Source organism: Podarcis gaigeae, assembly GCF_964106915.1.
Source record: "Podarcis gaigeae genome assembly, chromosome: Z".
Classification (NCBI taxonomy): domain Eukaryota; kingdom Metazoa; phylum Chordata; class Lepidosauria; order Squamata; family Lacertidae; genus Podarcis; species Podarcis gaigeae.
This window is the reverse complement of record NC_139691.1, coordinates 24,407,178-24,423,515: the sequence shown is the minus strand read 5'-3', so window position 1 is coordinate 24,423,515 and position 16,338 is coordinate 24,407,178. Positions and strand designations below refer to the sequence as shown.

Below are 16,338 nucleotides of genomic sequence, written 5' to 3'. Positions count from 1 at the left end.
TTACCCTTTACCCTCTTTGTTAGTCGTGTCCAACTCTTCATGACCCCATGGACCAGAGCACACCAGGCACTTCTGTCTTTCACTGCCTCCCGCAGTTTGGTCAAACTCATGTTGGTAGCTTCGAGAACACTGTCCAATCATCTCGTCCTCTGTCGTCCTCTTCTCCTTGTGCCCTCCATCTTTCCCAACATCAGGGTCTTTTCCAGGGAGTCTTCCCTTCTCATGAGGTGGCCAAAGTATTGGAGCCTCAGCTTCAGGGTCTGTCCTTCCAGTGAGCACTCAGGGCTAATTTCCTTAAGAATGGATACGTTTGATCTTCTTGCAGTCCATGGGACTCTCAAGAGTCTCCTCCAGGACCAGAATTCAAAAGCATCAATTCTTCGGTGATCAGCCTTCTTTATGGTCCAGCTCTCACTTCCATACATCACTACTGGGAAAACCATAGCTTTAACTATGAGGACCTTTGTCAGCAAGGTGATGTCTCTGCTTTTTAAGAGGCTGCAGTAGCATTTTAAATTGCTATATCATGTGATTTGTGGTGTTCATCTGGGTCTGTCTCCTGCCCAAAGACAAGGCAATTCACCCACCAGCTCTCTTTCACAGATCAGCTGTCACAGTCCAGGGCACTGCATGCTATGGGCAGAGAGAGTAGGTATTGGTTTAGCATTTGACTAGCAAAAATTACAGCCTGTCGAATTTGGGCCAGTTATTTTAAAGCATTAATTAGTCTGAACAGTAAACAATAACAGAGAGAACTGTGCTGACTACAAAAACTGTCCGAGGAGCGCAGGAAGCTGCCTTATTTCAGTATAATCACTGCTAGTAACCACCGGTAGCTTTTTCTTCCACAAATTTATATAAGAAGAAATTCTTATTTTTCTAGCCCAGTATGGTCAACTCTGGCAGGAAGAGCCTCTTCAAAGTGTTAAGTGGAGGTTTTCCGTCATTTACTACCTACCTGATTGTCTGCAGTTGCTGAGTATTGAACCTGAGCATTTGTAGGCCAAAAAAGGTGCTCTCCTTGTCTGTTTCTAGAGGATGCTAGAACATTTATTAGGACAACAGCTCAAACAGAGCCTGTTCTTCCCAATAAGTATATGAACCTAGGAAGCAGCCTTGGATCGAGACTCTTGAGAGTCTGCAGACTCTGAGGGTCTTCGGTAGAAGATCTTTCACATCTACTAACTGCTAATGAGTAGGATTGAGCCTGATACCTTCTACGTACACGGGAAGCAGGTGCTCTGCTGCTGAGCTGTGTCCTCATCCCATGCATCAGACTGCCGTGACTAATTGCATTTGTTTGTTTTATGATTTTTTCTGAGCTTTGACTTCAGTCTGGAGATTCCTGCAGAAAAAGTGTAGTTTATTGTGTTGCCAAGAGTGTCAGTAATTGGCAATTTCTTACTGCGACCCAATAACAGGTAATCTGTTGAATGTGGCTGGGAGTAGATATTACAGTTTCCTTCCAAAAACAGCAGTCGCTTTGTCTCCTTCTGTCCCATGGTAATGTCTAGGGAGCTGAAATGTGTGATGGGAGTGGTGTTGCATCGCCCCTTCCATGTGTGAGGATGGGGAAAGACAGTCCTAATGAGACTGTGTTGCATTCTGTTAGTGCCAGAGAGATGGGGAGGAGGTGTGGGGCTTTGGTCAATGGCTCCAGAAGATTCCTGGCAGCGACCCAAGCCATAGGTTGCTGCCAGCTCCTCTCCCACCGGAGCAACAAAGGAATACAGATAAAAATGCTGCCAATGGCACATTTCCTTCCTCCCCACTGCCCATGTGTTCTCAGTTGATTGAACCCTGATTCCAAGCTGGAGCCCACCCAGAGGGTCACTCCGTTGAGGGCCTTGGAGAACCTTCAAGCAGCCCAATATCCTCTTCTTTGAAAAAATATCTTTAACTGTTGATAAAAATCCTTCCAAGGCTAGCAAATCTAAAACATGGGAGTAACTGTTACTTTGTGTTCAGTATGTCAGGAATCTTGAAATAGGGCGTAAATTATTTTGCTTGAAACCTTGAACGTTTGAGAATGATACTGTGGTTTGATAGATGTCCTCGCAAAAATTTGACCCAAACTTGTGAGTCTGCCAACAATCTCCAGCACCCAGGTGGCCCGAGTGAATGAAGTTTAGAATTTACCCTGGCTGGAGGGTTGATTGTAGGGTTGACCCATTGAAATGCCACAAAAGGGACGTGTTGCCCAGTTTACAAATGCAGGAGTATGTTTTTTAATAAAATTTTTTATTAGGGTTTTTTACAGAATGGAGTACAAAGACAATAAACAACCTTACTTTTATCTCAACAGAGTTTCATAACTTCTTTGGACTTCCTCACATCTCCCACCGCCATTTTCATCATCATAAATTTTTTCCATGCAATTTATCATCTAGTTTGCAAATTTTATAACCGCTTATTTAAATATAGTCCTCTGAAAATTTGTTTCTCTTAGTCTCGCTTTACATCCCGTTCCAATCCGATTTTGTGGTGGCCAATTATTTATGATCAAACATCCTACTTAACTTTCCACCAAATCACAATATTTTTGTAAATAAGTCTTAAATTTCCTCCAATCTTCTTCAACCCTCTCTTCTCCCAGGTCTCGAATTCTGCCAGTCATCTCTGCCAGTTGCATATAGTCCATTACAAATGCAGGAGTATGACGTGGAAAGACATAAGTTGAAAGTTGGACTGTCCTGCTTCAGAATGTAGGTTACAGGGGAATCCCAGGTTAGACTCAGTTCCATGTAAAAGGAATGAATCTCTGCATGTAAAAATCTAGCACACTCATTTCATGCTAGATTCGTATTTGCATAATTTTTATATTATATTTTATATAGGGTGGTCATTTGAAAATGGCAGGCACCACCTGCAATCTAAGGTGATGCAGTGCATTCTACCACCTCATTTATGGAGCACGCGTAGACCAGGCCTTTGGTGTATGTATATGGACAGGTGTATATGGAGCTAATTTCAAAGGCTGCTTTTTCTTATTAGGTTCTCTCTCTACAAGCAGGAATGTCCATATGGCTGGGGCAACCCAGTCAGATGGACAGCATATAAATAATAAATTATGATGATGATGACCTGTGAAAATGGTTTTCTGTATGAGGGCTCTGAATTTTTTTTCTTTCAGGAAAATGCTGGCAGTGCTGCCTCAATAGTATCTCCCCAGAAAAACAACACCAGAGGTGGTACTGGAATGAAGTATTGAAGGATGTTGCAAAGTTAATGAATAGGATTATTAAGAATAATTGTTGTGCAGTCATAAAGTATCTATATCCATATATATAAACACTGATACACATATACCTCAATACTGGCTATTCTGATATGTACCAAGTGGCCAACAAATTTGGAGGTGTATAGAAGTCAAAGAAGACTAGGCTCAGTAATGTCTGTTTTTTCTGCTTTTGAGGGTTATGGTTCTTATGGCATAGTCTTCTTTTCAATTAGTCTTATCAATGCTAGTGCAAGTCATATTAGCTTGAAGCGTACTAGATAATAGTTAGTTTGTAGGTGCTGGCTAGGACTGATGGGAATTGTGGGTGGTTGCTGAACAACTCCAAGCACGCCTAGAGGATGCGGACCATTTGGATCCCTTCCAATTGGGATACAGGCCTCACTGATCGATGGTCACACTGGTCGATGATCTTCGGCGGGCTAGGGACAAAGGTGAGAGCTGCTTCCTAGTTCTGCTGGATCTCTCAGCGGCCTTTGACATCATCGACCATAACATTCTTATGGACCATCTAGAGGGGCTGGGAGCTGGGGGCACTGTTATACAGTGGTTCCGCTCCTTTCTCCTGGGCCGTGTCCAGAAAGTGGTGTTGGGGGATGAGTGTTCAGACCCCTGGGCTCTCACTTGTGGGGTGCCTCAGGGTTCCGTCCTCTCCCTCATGCTTTTTAATAGCTATATGAAGCCGCTTGGAGAGATCATCAGGGGGGGTTGGGCTGGGTGTTCATCAGTATACAGATGATACCCAGCTCTACCTCTCTTTTAAATCAGAACCAGTGAAGGCGGTGAAGATCCTGTGTGAGTGCCTGGAGGCGGTTGGAGGATGGATGGCGGCTAACAGATTGAGGTTGAATCCTGACAAGACAGAAGTACTGTTTTGGAGGGACAGGGAGCGGGCGGGCGTGGGGGATTCCCTGGTCCTGAATGGGGTAACTGTGCCCCTGAAGGACCAGGTGCGCAGCCTGGGAGTCATTTTGGACTCATAGCTGTCCATGGAGGCACAGGTTAATTCTGTGTCCAGGGCGGCTGTCCACCAGCTCCACCTGGTATGCAGGCTAAGACCCTACCTGCCTGCAGACTGTCTCGCCAGAGTGGTACATTGCTCTAGTTATCTCCCACTTGGACTACTGCAATGTGTTCTACGTGGGGCTACCTTTGAAGGTGACGCGGAAACTGCAATTAATACAGAATGCAGCAGCTAGACTGGTGACTGAGAGTGGCTGCTGGGACCACATAACACCGGTCCTGAGAGATCTGCATTGGCTCCCAGTATGTTTCTGAGCACAATTCAAAGTGTTGGTGCTGACTTTAAAGCCCTAAATGGACTTGGTCCTTCTATACCTGAAGGAGCGTCTCCACCCCCATCGTTCAGCCCGGACACTGAGATCCAGCGCCAAGGGCCTTCTGGCGGTTCCCTCATTGCGAGAAGTGAGGTTACAGGGAACCAAACAGAAGGCCTTCTCGGTAGTGACGCCCGCCCTGTGGAACACCCTCCCTTCAGACGTGAAGGAAATAAGCAACTATCTTATCTTTAAAAGACATCTGAAGGCAGCTCTGTTTAGGGAAGTTTTTAATATTTAATGTTGTACAGTGGTACCTCAGGTTACATATGCTTCAGGTTACATACGCTTCAGGTTACAGACTCCGCTAACCCAGAAATAGTGCTTCAGGTTAAGAACTTTGCTTCAGGATGAGAACAGAAATTGTGCTCCAGCGGCACGGCAGCAGCAGGAGGCCCCATTAGCTAAAGTGGTGCTTCAGGTTAATAACAGTTTCAGGTTAAGTACGGACCTCCGGAACGAATTAAGTACTTAACCCGAGGTACCACTGTATTGTTTTTAACATGTGATTGGGAGCTGCCCAGAGTGGCTGGGGAAACTCAGCCAGATGGACAGGGCATAAATAATAAATTATGATGATGATGATAATTATCTGAAAAGACTAGAGGGCACCAGGTTAGCCAAGGCTGTTGTAGATGTTCTTCTGGGTGAGAAATTTAAACCAGATCTCAAGCTCTTCAGGGATGTGAGTATGAGTGGTTTTGTTTTTGCTTCCTCTTCTCCCCCCCCCCTCGGTTTATTTTATTATACTTTTATTAAGTAGACATTGCCACCTGATTGAAGTGCCATGCAGCTTCAGCTGCATAGCAAGTGGAAAATTTCCAACATCCAGGGTGTGGGGAAGTACTTTGAAGAAGTGGATAGCATTTAGAAAGCAACAACTTATTGGTGCAATCCCCTCTCTTAAAACATCTGCGTCCTCTTGATGAGACATGATGATTGTTCCTCAGGTGACCTTTGGGGAAAGAGGCCCACGTCAGAGTTATCTTTCCCTTCAGGTCATTTAGGTTTTCACCCTTTTTCATGCGTACATTTAGTAACGAAAGAGGGGAAGTGGGGGGGAGAACTATGGGAGGTTTGACTGTGACTTGTTCCTTGACCTCCATGCCTTAAAGTATTATCTGCACCATGGGGAGCCAATGTCTTTCCCTCAGGATGTTTATTATTTGTTTTTCAAATTTATATGCTGTCCTTCATCTGATGATTGCCGGACAGTTTACAGTGTAAAAGCAAACAATATAATAAACAAAACAACTGCCCTCACCCTCAACTGTCTAAAAGGCCATAGATTGTTTATTTAGTCAAAGGTCTGGAAATGTTTCAAGCCGATGTCTTTTACAGAGGCAGCATCATCTTATTGTAATCCTAACTACTTTGCTATTTGTGAGAGTACTAACAAATTGGATCTTTCTTTTACCATTTCCTTCTCAGTATCAGAAATCATGTAATAAGCAATCACCAGTGCACAATGTCTTATGGTAATGCACTAAGCACAGAATGCTCAATCTGGGACCCTCCCACTTCCCAGGTACCAGATTACACATGTAGAAGTTTATGTGTAGGCTTCATTCAGGTGCTCCTTTTAAATGTATGGGGGTCAAGAGTGAGGAGCAGTGGGCGCATCTCTAGTCTGCAGCAATCATTTGTACTCAGTGTAAAAAAAAAGAAAAAAGAGCTAGTTGTTATCCAACACCAACTGATGGTCTATTGTGTTTGTATGTTGTATGCTGCTTTGGTACTTAAATATGAGAAGCAGTATATAAATTTATATAATGAATACAATACTGTAATATCACAAGAACATTTAAGTGGTGCTGGAGAACATCTGGCCGTTGGGCCTGATAACTTGCCCTCAAGCATACTAATCAGTTTTAGGCAAACTCTGACCACCTTGCCCATACTTGTAGAAATTTCCTTTGTAGCTGTGGCTTGGAAGTTTTGATAACCAGATGTCTTATTACACCAGAGAGGGCACTCCTGGGTGCAGCCCTCCAAATGGAAGTGATTCTCCTATAAAATAAAATAAAATAAAATTCAGTGTAGTAAGATTGACATCACATATTGATAGCCAGCCTTTACTATATATTTCCTGTATATTTTGGAATGTTGTTTGTTTGCTGTACATTTGGACACCTCTTAAGACAGCCTTTGCCAATCTGGTTGCTTTCCAGGGACTGAAAGGAGTTGTAGTCTAAAACATCTGGAGAACACCTGGTTAGCAAACGCTTTCTTAAGATATAACCCAATTTTGCATGATCATTCCTGAGATCTATGAGCAGGTTTTCAACTATATTTAGATATGAGTGGATGCTATTTGAATCAAGATGATGGGCAGAGCCTTGCAAAACTCACACCAGCCCCACTTTCCTAGAATTTCTTAGCAATATCGGTACAAGGCTACTAGCAGCAGAATTGCTGAGGTCATATTATTCAAGATGTTGATAGTTTAATGTTCAAGGTTCTTAGTCACATTGGTGTTCTAGCAGAAACTGGGCTACTGGGAGGTAGCCCATTATACTTCTCTCCATATACATATGGAGAGAAGGTGCACCTATTCTGGACATGGATGGGCATGGAAACCAGGAAGGGGGTTTCTCCATGGGTCACCTGAGCTAGTTCCACTGAGGGTTGAGGTTTGTGACTGAGCAAGTAACTCAAGTTTTGGTTCCCCATTTCATTGGGAAGAATTTCCTTGGTTTCAGAGACATGATAAGAGCTGGGCCCATTACCTTCCACAACCTTGAAACCACCTGTTTTAAATAGCCTGCAGCTTTTTAGAGGCCAGGAGTTGAGCATTTTCTCTCTGTTGCAGGACTTCTCCAGGCTCTGAACAGGCTTTGTGAAGAGGGGGTGGCTTTTGCTTTCTTAAAATTACCAGGGTAAAGAAAAATATGTTTATGACGTGTGCACCTCTCCCTCTTTCTCTCCCTCCCTTTTAAAGAAGTAGTCTAAGCCTTCCATTGTTGCCAGATCAGGGCAGAAATGCCTGTTTGTTAAATAAGGGGTTTGTACACCCCAGGGCATGGTCCATGAACACATGATACATTGACTTCCCTGAAAGTAAGGAGGCGTGGGGCTGGTCCTTGGCTGGCATCACCACACACCATCTTGGGCTGCTGTGGATGCCAGCTCTAGCAGTCCCCCTTATTTCATAGATGAAGTTCTGAATAAGCACCAGCTTCTGCCAGTGCATCGCAATGCCCCCTGACAAAGCACTGCACCACAACATTTGTAGAGACTTTAAATGGTGTTGTTACTATTGCCGCAGGGGCCCAGCAATGGAGGGGACCCACCTGAGGGCATTTTGATGAGGTACCACCACATCCCCAGAGCAAACCCTGTGGGGATGGATGGAAAATCCTTGAGCATGAGCTTGAGGTAGGATAAAAATGGAATATATGAGAGACAGTTGCAAAAAGCAGTGTTTGTGTTTATGTCCATGTGCTTAACCTTCTCCCCTGCCTGCTGTTTCTCTTGTAAGTCTTCCACTTCAGAGCTGCTTATCCGCCAGCAGGTTTGAAGGTCAAGTGGAGAAAAGCAGCAGGCAGCAGCAGTGGAGGCAGGGCTGGTACTGTTAAGGGATGCTTCTGATAGAAGAAGTGAGAGCCAGCTTCACTGATGCCTTTTGAGAAGGGCTGTGGTTCAAGTGGTAGAGCACATGCTTTACATTCAGAAGGTCCCGGGTTCAATCTCTGGCATCTGCAGACAGTGCTGGGAAAATCTGGAGAGCTTCTGTTGGGGAATAAAACCTGGGATCTTTTGCATTCACCTTTCCGACCTGCTTCCAGGTTTCGGTGCCAGAAAGGTAATAGTAAGGGGGTGGGTGGTAGGTGGGAGGGAACAGAGAACATGGAATTAATGCTGTTTTAGAATTTGCTCCAGCATAGCAGCAGCATAGCAGTCCCTGAGCAATTGACCAGAGGCCTACTTACCCCTTGTTCATTTTGATCTGTTGTTCATTTCCCAGTTTTTGCAGAAACATGCCTTTTGAATTATAGTACAAGCTGCTATTTTTACAGCCTGGGGGAGAGGCTGTGTCTATTTACAGCAACTGGAACTGATGCACTGACTACAATGACATGTTCCCTTTCCAACTAGAAGTTTCCTTTTAGAAACTAACACTATTATATGACACTTACAGAAATGAGATTTGTCTCCCCATCCTCTTTTATTAGCTGTAGTATATTCCTCTTTTCGAAACAGATTCCTCCCCTCCTTTTTTTTTGAAACCCCCACAACTTTATTGAACTTCTATATAGAGACTCAAACTGTATTATTGTGGATTTATCAGTGGGCTGGTTCTTATCCTCTCAGCAATAGTTTGGAGAATTGGAAGTAAGTGTAGGGTGTGTGTTTCCTTTCCTCAATTTTGGTTTCCACAACTGGTAGCTTCACTCCAAACCAGAACAGAAAAGCAAAAATGTTCTTCAGATGTAATACCAAACTATGAAATTGTGGGATGGGTTTTAATAGGTAGAAGAATATATATTAATTGCAATTTATCCCTCCGTGCCACATGTGTGGGTTGAACAGTTTTAACATTCCACCCTTGGCAGCAAAAAAATCCTATGCTAAAAGCATAGAAATTAGGCTGTAAAGGCTCATTTTGAGCAACTCCAGCTAATGAAATAAGCTACCTTCTCACTTCTTATCCCACTTAACAAACTATCAGGCAACAACTTATAAAGTATATTTAAAATAAGATTTACTTGCTTTGTACTCATGCATTGGTTCATAGCAATGGCAGCATTAAAAAAATATCCTGTAGGCAGTATAGCACATGCCTGAAGCTGAAGCAAGCGGAAGGCCCATCTGCCCTCATGGCTGGTCAAAGGATGAGAGAGAGAGAGAGAGAGAGAGAGAGAGAGAGAGAGAGAGAGAGAGGAGAACAGGAAGTACTATATGTTGCTTCCTCTCCAAGAGAGGAAGGGAAATGACATCACACAGAGCCATTTCTACCACTTGTATTTCTATGGCCTGAGAATCTGCCTATCAGCAATACAGCTCCGTTGACTTAGCCCCTTCTCATGCTATGTGGGAAGAATATGCATTTGTTAGGTTTGGCTGCTAATCTCCCACAGAAATCTCCCACAGGCATAAGGAAAGCATTCCATTTCCCTAGCATATGAAGATGAGAAGAAATTCTGGTTTGTGATTGGATCCTAGTTTGTAGGCAGGTGCAAACAGTCATTTGGCCATTGGAATGTAACAATGAACTAAGGTTAATAGCTACAACAAGATCAGAAGGGAAGGAGGAAGTGTGCAATCTACTCAAGCCTTGTTCTTTCTAATGGTTTGGCATTAAATAAGCACAATTGAAGAATGTTGGGTTATACCAGTGGTGACTGGTGCTCATATGGAGTGGTAGAGTGGAAGGAAGGAAACTCACTGAGATTTGTAATGACTCTAGGGAGGCTATGATCGAAGTGTTGCTTGATGATGGCTTTCTCATCCCAACCACGGAAGAGCTGAACATCTTGAATATTGAACATCTAGGTTAGTGCTCTAGATTTCTCTTTTCTTTTGGCTGACAGATGTGTGCACATGGTTTCAGCAGTTGACCACTCAAAATAAATAAAACAAATCTGTGCTACATCCTAGCAAACTGGAAACCGTATTACCATTTTTAAGTAATATAAATGAATAGCTTTCGGTTGCCATCATAGTCAAAAATTATGTGGAATGTGGGGAGGGGGCAAAGACAGATTGAGAAAGTAGTAAACTGCCCTGCACCTTGCCTTTTCAAATTAATGAAATTGAGTTAATCATGTCTATTAATTTCAGTGACTCTGCTTTGAGTAGAGCTAGCATTGGATACAGCCTTATGATTGTGGTTCTACACCAACCTGCTGATAACAGTAGTAACAATAATCATGCAGAAATATAACTTTAAAACTTGAGGAAAATTAAGGGAATGTGGTGGTGTTCAATATATTACCCAGTTGTTGTTGTTTGAATAACGTTTTTCCTCTCTCCCCTTGGTGGTGGTGTAGAAACCACAGATTGGGATTTTAGAATCCCTCAGTCTTTTGGTTGCTTCTGGTACCCCCTCCTGAGGGGCCTGCACTCTAGAGACTTCACACAGACTCTGGCTGAGATGCTGTTCTGTGAGCTGAAGAAATTCTTCTCGATTACCGAACTCCGGTCAGACTATCTCATCAGGTGGCTCACAAAAATTTTAGACACCAGCGCATCATCAAGTGAGTATTGTACCCTTTGCAGGGATAAAAAGCAACAGAAAGTGCTGTTTAATCCTCATCATCAACAGCAACATTTTTTGAGAACCAGGGTAGTGTAGTGGCTACAGAGTTGGGCTAGGACCTGGGAGACCAGAGTTCTAGTCTCCACTCAGCAGTGAAGCTCACTTGGGCCAGTCACTCGCTCTCAGCTTAACCTACCACACAGGATAAAAAGGGGGAGGGGGGAGGAGAACTTAAGTATGCCACCTTGAGCTCCATGGAGTAAAGGTGGGATATAAATGTAATAAAACAAATAATAATAAACATTTAAGGTAACTGTCCCCAGCCTGGTACCCACCAGAGGTTTTGATGACCATTTCTATCAGCCATGAGAGTGGGAGGCCAGAACTTCTGAAGGGTACCAGGTTGAGGAAGGCTGATCTAAAACATGCAAGCCAATATGAAAAAAATATTTTTTGCTATTTATCTTATGTGTTTATATACCACATACAAAAAAGACAAATAGAATAATTAGAATACAGGTGACCATGACTTTCTGTGTACGCAGCCTTGAAGGTTGAGGAAACACATTAATGTGTTAATTCACACATTAGTGTGAATTAATGTTCCTTGCCAACTACATTTGCAGTTTTGTGGGAACTAGCGAATGGGAAAACCTAGCAATGTCACATTTACTATAAATCTGGAAAGGAGTTGCTCTCCTTGTAGGGCTCTTTTCTACACCCTCATTTTCTTCCTTTTAATGATACCTTTTGCTTAAGCCTCAAGAATTGGAACACAAGGATAGTCCTGCACTGAACCAAAGATTCATCTAGTCTAACATTCTTATTTTAGCAGGGACTAACTTCTGAAGGAGTCTATGAGCAGAGCATGAAAGCAATGGCTGTCCCTCACAACAACTGGTATTCAAAGTGGCTGTTTCTGATTATGGAAGTTCCACTTGACAAATAGCCTTTGATAGAACTGGCCCCTATGAATAATCACCATTTAAAGCCATCTGTTAGATGGCAATTGAACTGCTGTTGTTCTGATCAGTCTGGCTCCCACCAATGCCTTGTTCTGTTAGTAAAATTTGACAAACCTGCTCCTTGAGGTTTTCTCGAAACTGGCTCTCCATCTACTTGTTTTTCTGTTTTAAAACACATACTGTTAAATCAGCTACTCTTGGCTCCATTTTACAGATAAGACAACTGGGGCTGAGACAAAGTGACACTTTCCCAAAACCACATTATGGCAGATATGGAATTTTGACCCAGACCTTCCTTTTTCAAATCCAACTCATTTGATTACACACTCTTTCTTTGCCAGCTAAGTGTCTCTTTTCTTTTTCTTTCATGGTTCTGTGTGAAGAGAAAAAGTCAATGCATTCCCACACAAATAGCGAAAGCACCCCGGAGCCATTTCTTCAAAATGTTTCACTGCAGTGGCAAAAACTCCTTGATTGTTGCCTAGAAGCTACTTGCTGGGCGAGTCTTCATCTCATGCACATGTAAGTATGTAAGCCATTCACTGGAATATGCACGGTGGTGGAGACCTGGGCTTCAGGGTGTTAGTGCAGAAGAGTCAGTTCAGGAAACCAACATGATTTGCAGCCAATACTTCAGCCTCTGAACTGGCTCCTCATTGCCCTGTGGACACAGGTAAGAGATGGGACTTTTTACTTGAAGTACTCTAAATACCTTAGCACTTAAAAACCCTAGGGCAGAGATGGGGATCCTCAGGCATGGGTATTAAATGAAGCCTTCCAAGCCTCCCTTTCTCTGTCCCTTGCACTTTCTCAAGTTGATCATGCTTAGTGCTGTGCTTGGGTTCACATGAGAGTGTGGTGCACTTGCAAGGAGTGTGGTGGTTTGGTGTGCTCCACACCGAGATAGGGAAATAAAACTCGCAGGTATGGAATTTATTGGCACCTATTATGCCCAGCTGGCTTCTTAAACACTAACTTGCTTTGGCCAACTCATTTGAAATCAGTTGTTCTGCCCTTGCATCACACTCTCCCCACATGTCTCTCTTTCGGGGCTCAGGATTCTGGAAAAATTGGATCAGCCTTTGCCTCCAGATTCCAAGGAATTGCTTCTCTACCTCACCTCTATTTACACCCAAGAGGACACCGTTCCCAGCCCAGGCTCAATCCCAGAACTCCGCAAGCAGCCTATTTATACTGTGGAGAGCTTACAGTGGCAAGTGAAGCAGAGCAATATGGCCAGAGGGCTTGCCAAAAGAACTACAAAGCATGAGTGGCCGCTGGGAGATATTGAAGAAGAAGAAGAAATGGAGGAGGAAGAGGGAGAAGCTCAGGCAGCACATCTCTACCCTGGATATCTTGATGAGAGAAAGATGCTTCTGCTTGGGTCGGTCTGGCAGGTCAGCCCAGGTAAAAATTGCCTTTTGGTTTGCTGGGGAAGGGAAGAAACAAGAAGCAGTCTGGAGTGTCTCCAGCCTTACATCTGGCATTGTCTTGAGTACACATCATGATTAGTAGTTGCAAGTATGTGGAATGGTGGTAGTGGCAGGGGTGACTGTTAATATTATTATTGGATTTGTGAGTCACTTCCTCTTACCCTGGGCAGCCCAAAGCGACTTACAGCCAAACAGTTGAGTGGAGATAGAAAAGGGTGGAACTAAGCACCTGTGATTCAGAGACACTTGAGCCCACAGTTTCATTCTTTGCATAGCAGGGGCCTTTGCTGCATCAGAGGAAATAGAACTTTGCAGGAGCTATTGCAGGAGGGTAGAACACATGCTTGGCATTCAAAAAGTCCCATGTTCATTCCCAGGCATCTCTAGGTAGGCCTGGAAAATACCCAGGCCTACCTGGGTAAGCTTTCTACCTAGAAAGCTGTTGCCTTAGACAGTGGACTAATGGTCTGATTTGGCACAAAGCAGCTTCCTGCGTATGTTCTGAGGTGATAAAATCACATGGGGGGGATGAGTTGGTGGAGGGAGAGAAAGAGGACCCTCTCTTGTAAGTTATCAGTGGTAGAATATCTGCTTTGCCTGCAGGACCCCAGGTGCAGTCCTATAAGTTAATTTGTGTGTTGAGTGGCCCATTCGATTTCTTTGGATGATGCTGAGTTCTAATGTTAAAAAAAGAAAATATTCTCTGCGTCAGTCTAGTCTTCAGTGCAAAATGCCCAGGCTTGTGAGAATCATTCTGAGCTATGAATGTTGCTTGTTTTTTTCCCTAGGCTGAGTCAGCCTCATTCAAGCACCTGTTACTAGATTTAGTATTAATTCCAGCTCTCTCTAATAATCTTTTTAATTTCCTTATTGCTCAAGTAGTACACATTGAGTTTCCCAGGCAGTTACCCAGTGTGTTGCCCAATAAGTTTCCAGAAATGTTGTGTTAGACATGCCCCAAAGAGATATTAAAAATCTGCTTTCAATGCTCCACTCATTTAGAAACTACCCAAATTCATTCATTCTCTCTCCCTCCCTCCCCCCCCCCTCTCTCTCTCTCTCTCTGTGTGTGTGTCTCACCCACACACTTGTTTTCTTTTGGGAGGTGGAATGGTGAGGATATTTTGAGCTGGTTTATCCAGAAATAATCATGGCTCAGTCTGAAGTGTGTTTACAGCTCAGAACTGATCTGCACCTCATTCACTGCATCAATAGATATTTGTGGGCAACTCAACATATAAGTTTGTATTCAACTGACAAAGTGGGGGGGGGGGGTCAAGTAGAATCACACTGCTCTGCATTTGCTGCCCTGCTCTGCTGAAGAAACAGATTGTCAAAGTTGTCATCTAGACCATTGGTCCAATACATTGGACCCTTGATATGGTCTTTGCTCGAAATGATATGAGGGAAATATCATTTATCAAAATGATATGAGGGAAATATATCCTTTGCTCGAAATGATATGAGGGAAGGACCCAAGGATTTGTGTGAGTGTGCAATGAACTCCCTTGTCAAGGTCAGACCATCATTGGGTAAGTTTTGGACTGACACTGGTAGTTCCCACCTAAAGATGGGATAACCCATCTTTAGAAACTAATGGAACTGTGTGTGTTTCTTGAATGATCTGGGGGATTTCCAGCTAAGAAAGCTGACAATCCAGGATTGTCTATGGAATGCCAAGATGAAATGAATAGTTGGCATGATTGTTCCTGAGCATCCTCTCCAACATTGTGGAGCCCAATTTGTCTCTTTGTCTTCTGGGGAGCTCCAGGCTATGAAACAAGCTAGATCAAGGCTAGAGTGATGCAAGTCTCACTCTGAAGCTAACCCAGTGTAGAGTTGCAGCCTGCCATAAGGTGGGCTGCAATGCAGCCAGATGGGTGGGGTATTATTATTATTATTATTATTATTATTATTATTATTATTATTATCATCTCCATGCATAGGCTGTATATGTTAAGAAGTTGGTCTCTCAGTGCTTGTTTGGAAGGGTTGACGATTATTGATGTTATGAAGCAGAGATCAGGAACTTCAATCCCAAAGGGCAAATATGACCCCCAGAAGACCATCTGCAGGCCATGCACCTTCCCCAGGCCACACCAGCCCTGCTTTTGCCTGGCTGCAATGTTCATTGCTTGCCTGGATAGAGGATAGAGAGGAATGGGTGTGCAACCTCTGAGTTCATGGAGTAGGAGACATTCCAGCCATGCAAAAAGTGGCTTCACACAATTTTGCCTCCAGACCCACCTATCACTGGCATGTGACACCAGAAGGATGCCTGTGAGGGATTGTGGCCTTCGGACTGAAAGAGGTTTCCCATCCATTGTAAAACATACTTACATTTTAACTCAATTCTAACCCACGTTGATCTCTGGGGAGAGGAAAAACCAGGAATACAGCATGATCACATCTTACACATATTTAATTTGCTCAGTTTCAGTTGAAGGCAAGCTGGTTGAAATTATGCAAGTTAAATCCAAGCAGGGCAGAGAGTTTAAAAGCTCCACTTGGGTTACCCCACACATAAAGAACTTTTAAGCTTGCTGGGCAAGGCCCCCCCTCCCCCCATCCCCCACTAGCTGCTGGGTGGTTTATTCATTCATTCATTCAACTTATACACTGCCCTATACCCAGAGGTCTCAGGGCGGTTCACAACAAGACCACAACATATAAAATCAAACCAAAAGCAATTACACACACTCCCTCCAAGCGACATTCTAAAAGGGTGTTGGATGTCAATAAGATCAACCAAAGGCCTGGTTAAAAAGGAACGTTTTTGCCTGGTGCCCAAAGGTGTATAATGAACTTCCCTAAAGAGAGCATTCCATAGACGGGGAGGCGCTGCAGAGAAGGCCCGTTCTCGTGTTGCTACCCTCTGGACCTCGAAGAGGAGGCACACAAAGAAGGGCCTGAGAAGATGATCATATGTGAAGAGGCAGTCCTTGAGGTATTGCAGTCCTTAGCCGTTCCAGGGGTTTGGGTATACATGCTTTTCATGTATATTCAGAACCCTTGAAACCGAACCCCTGTGTAAAGGTAAAGGGACCCCTGACCAATAGGTCCAGTCGTGACCGACTCTGGGGTTGCGGCGCTCATCTCGCTTTATTGGCTGAGGGAGCCGGCGTACAGCTTCTGGGTCATGCGGCCAGCATGACTAAGTCGC

The 16,338-nt window shown here is 43.8% G+C and overlaps 1 protein-coding gene across 3 annotated transcripts in view; it reads left to right on the top strand.

Moving 5' to 3' along the window:
* The window catches only part of LAS1L (LAS1 like ribosome biogenesis factor), a 44,669-nt gene that overhangs the window by 15,568 nt on the left and 12,763 nt on the right, over positions 1-16,338 (top strand). For all 3 annotated transcript variants that reach the window (XM_083722298.1, XM_083722296.1, XM_083722297.1), the window contains exons 9-12: positions 9,986-10,071; positions 10,569-10,775; positions 12,126-12,264; positions 12,800-13,149. In XM_083722298.1, the coding sequence (XP_083578424.1) occupies positions 9,986-10,071; positions 10,569-10,775; positions 12,126-12,264; positions 12,800-13,149 (782 nt within the window). The remainder of the gene's footprint in view (positions 1-9,985; positions 10,072-10,568; positions 10,776-12,125; positions 12,265-12,799; positions 13,150-16,338) is intronic.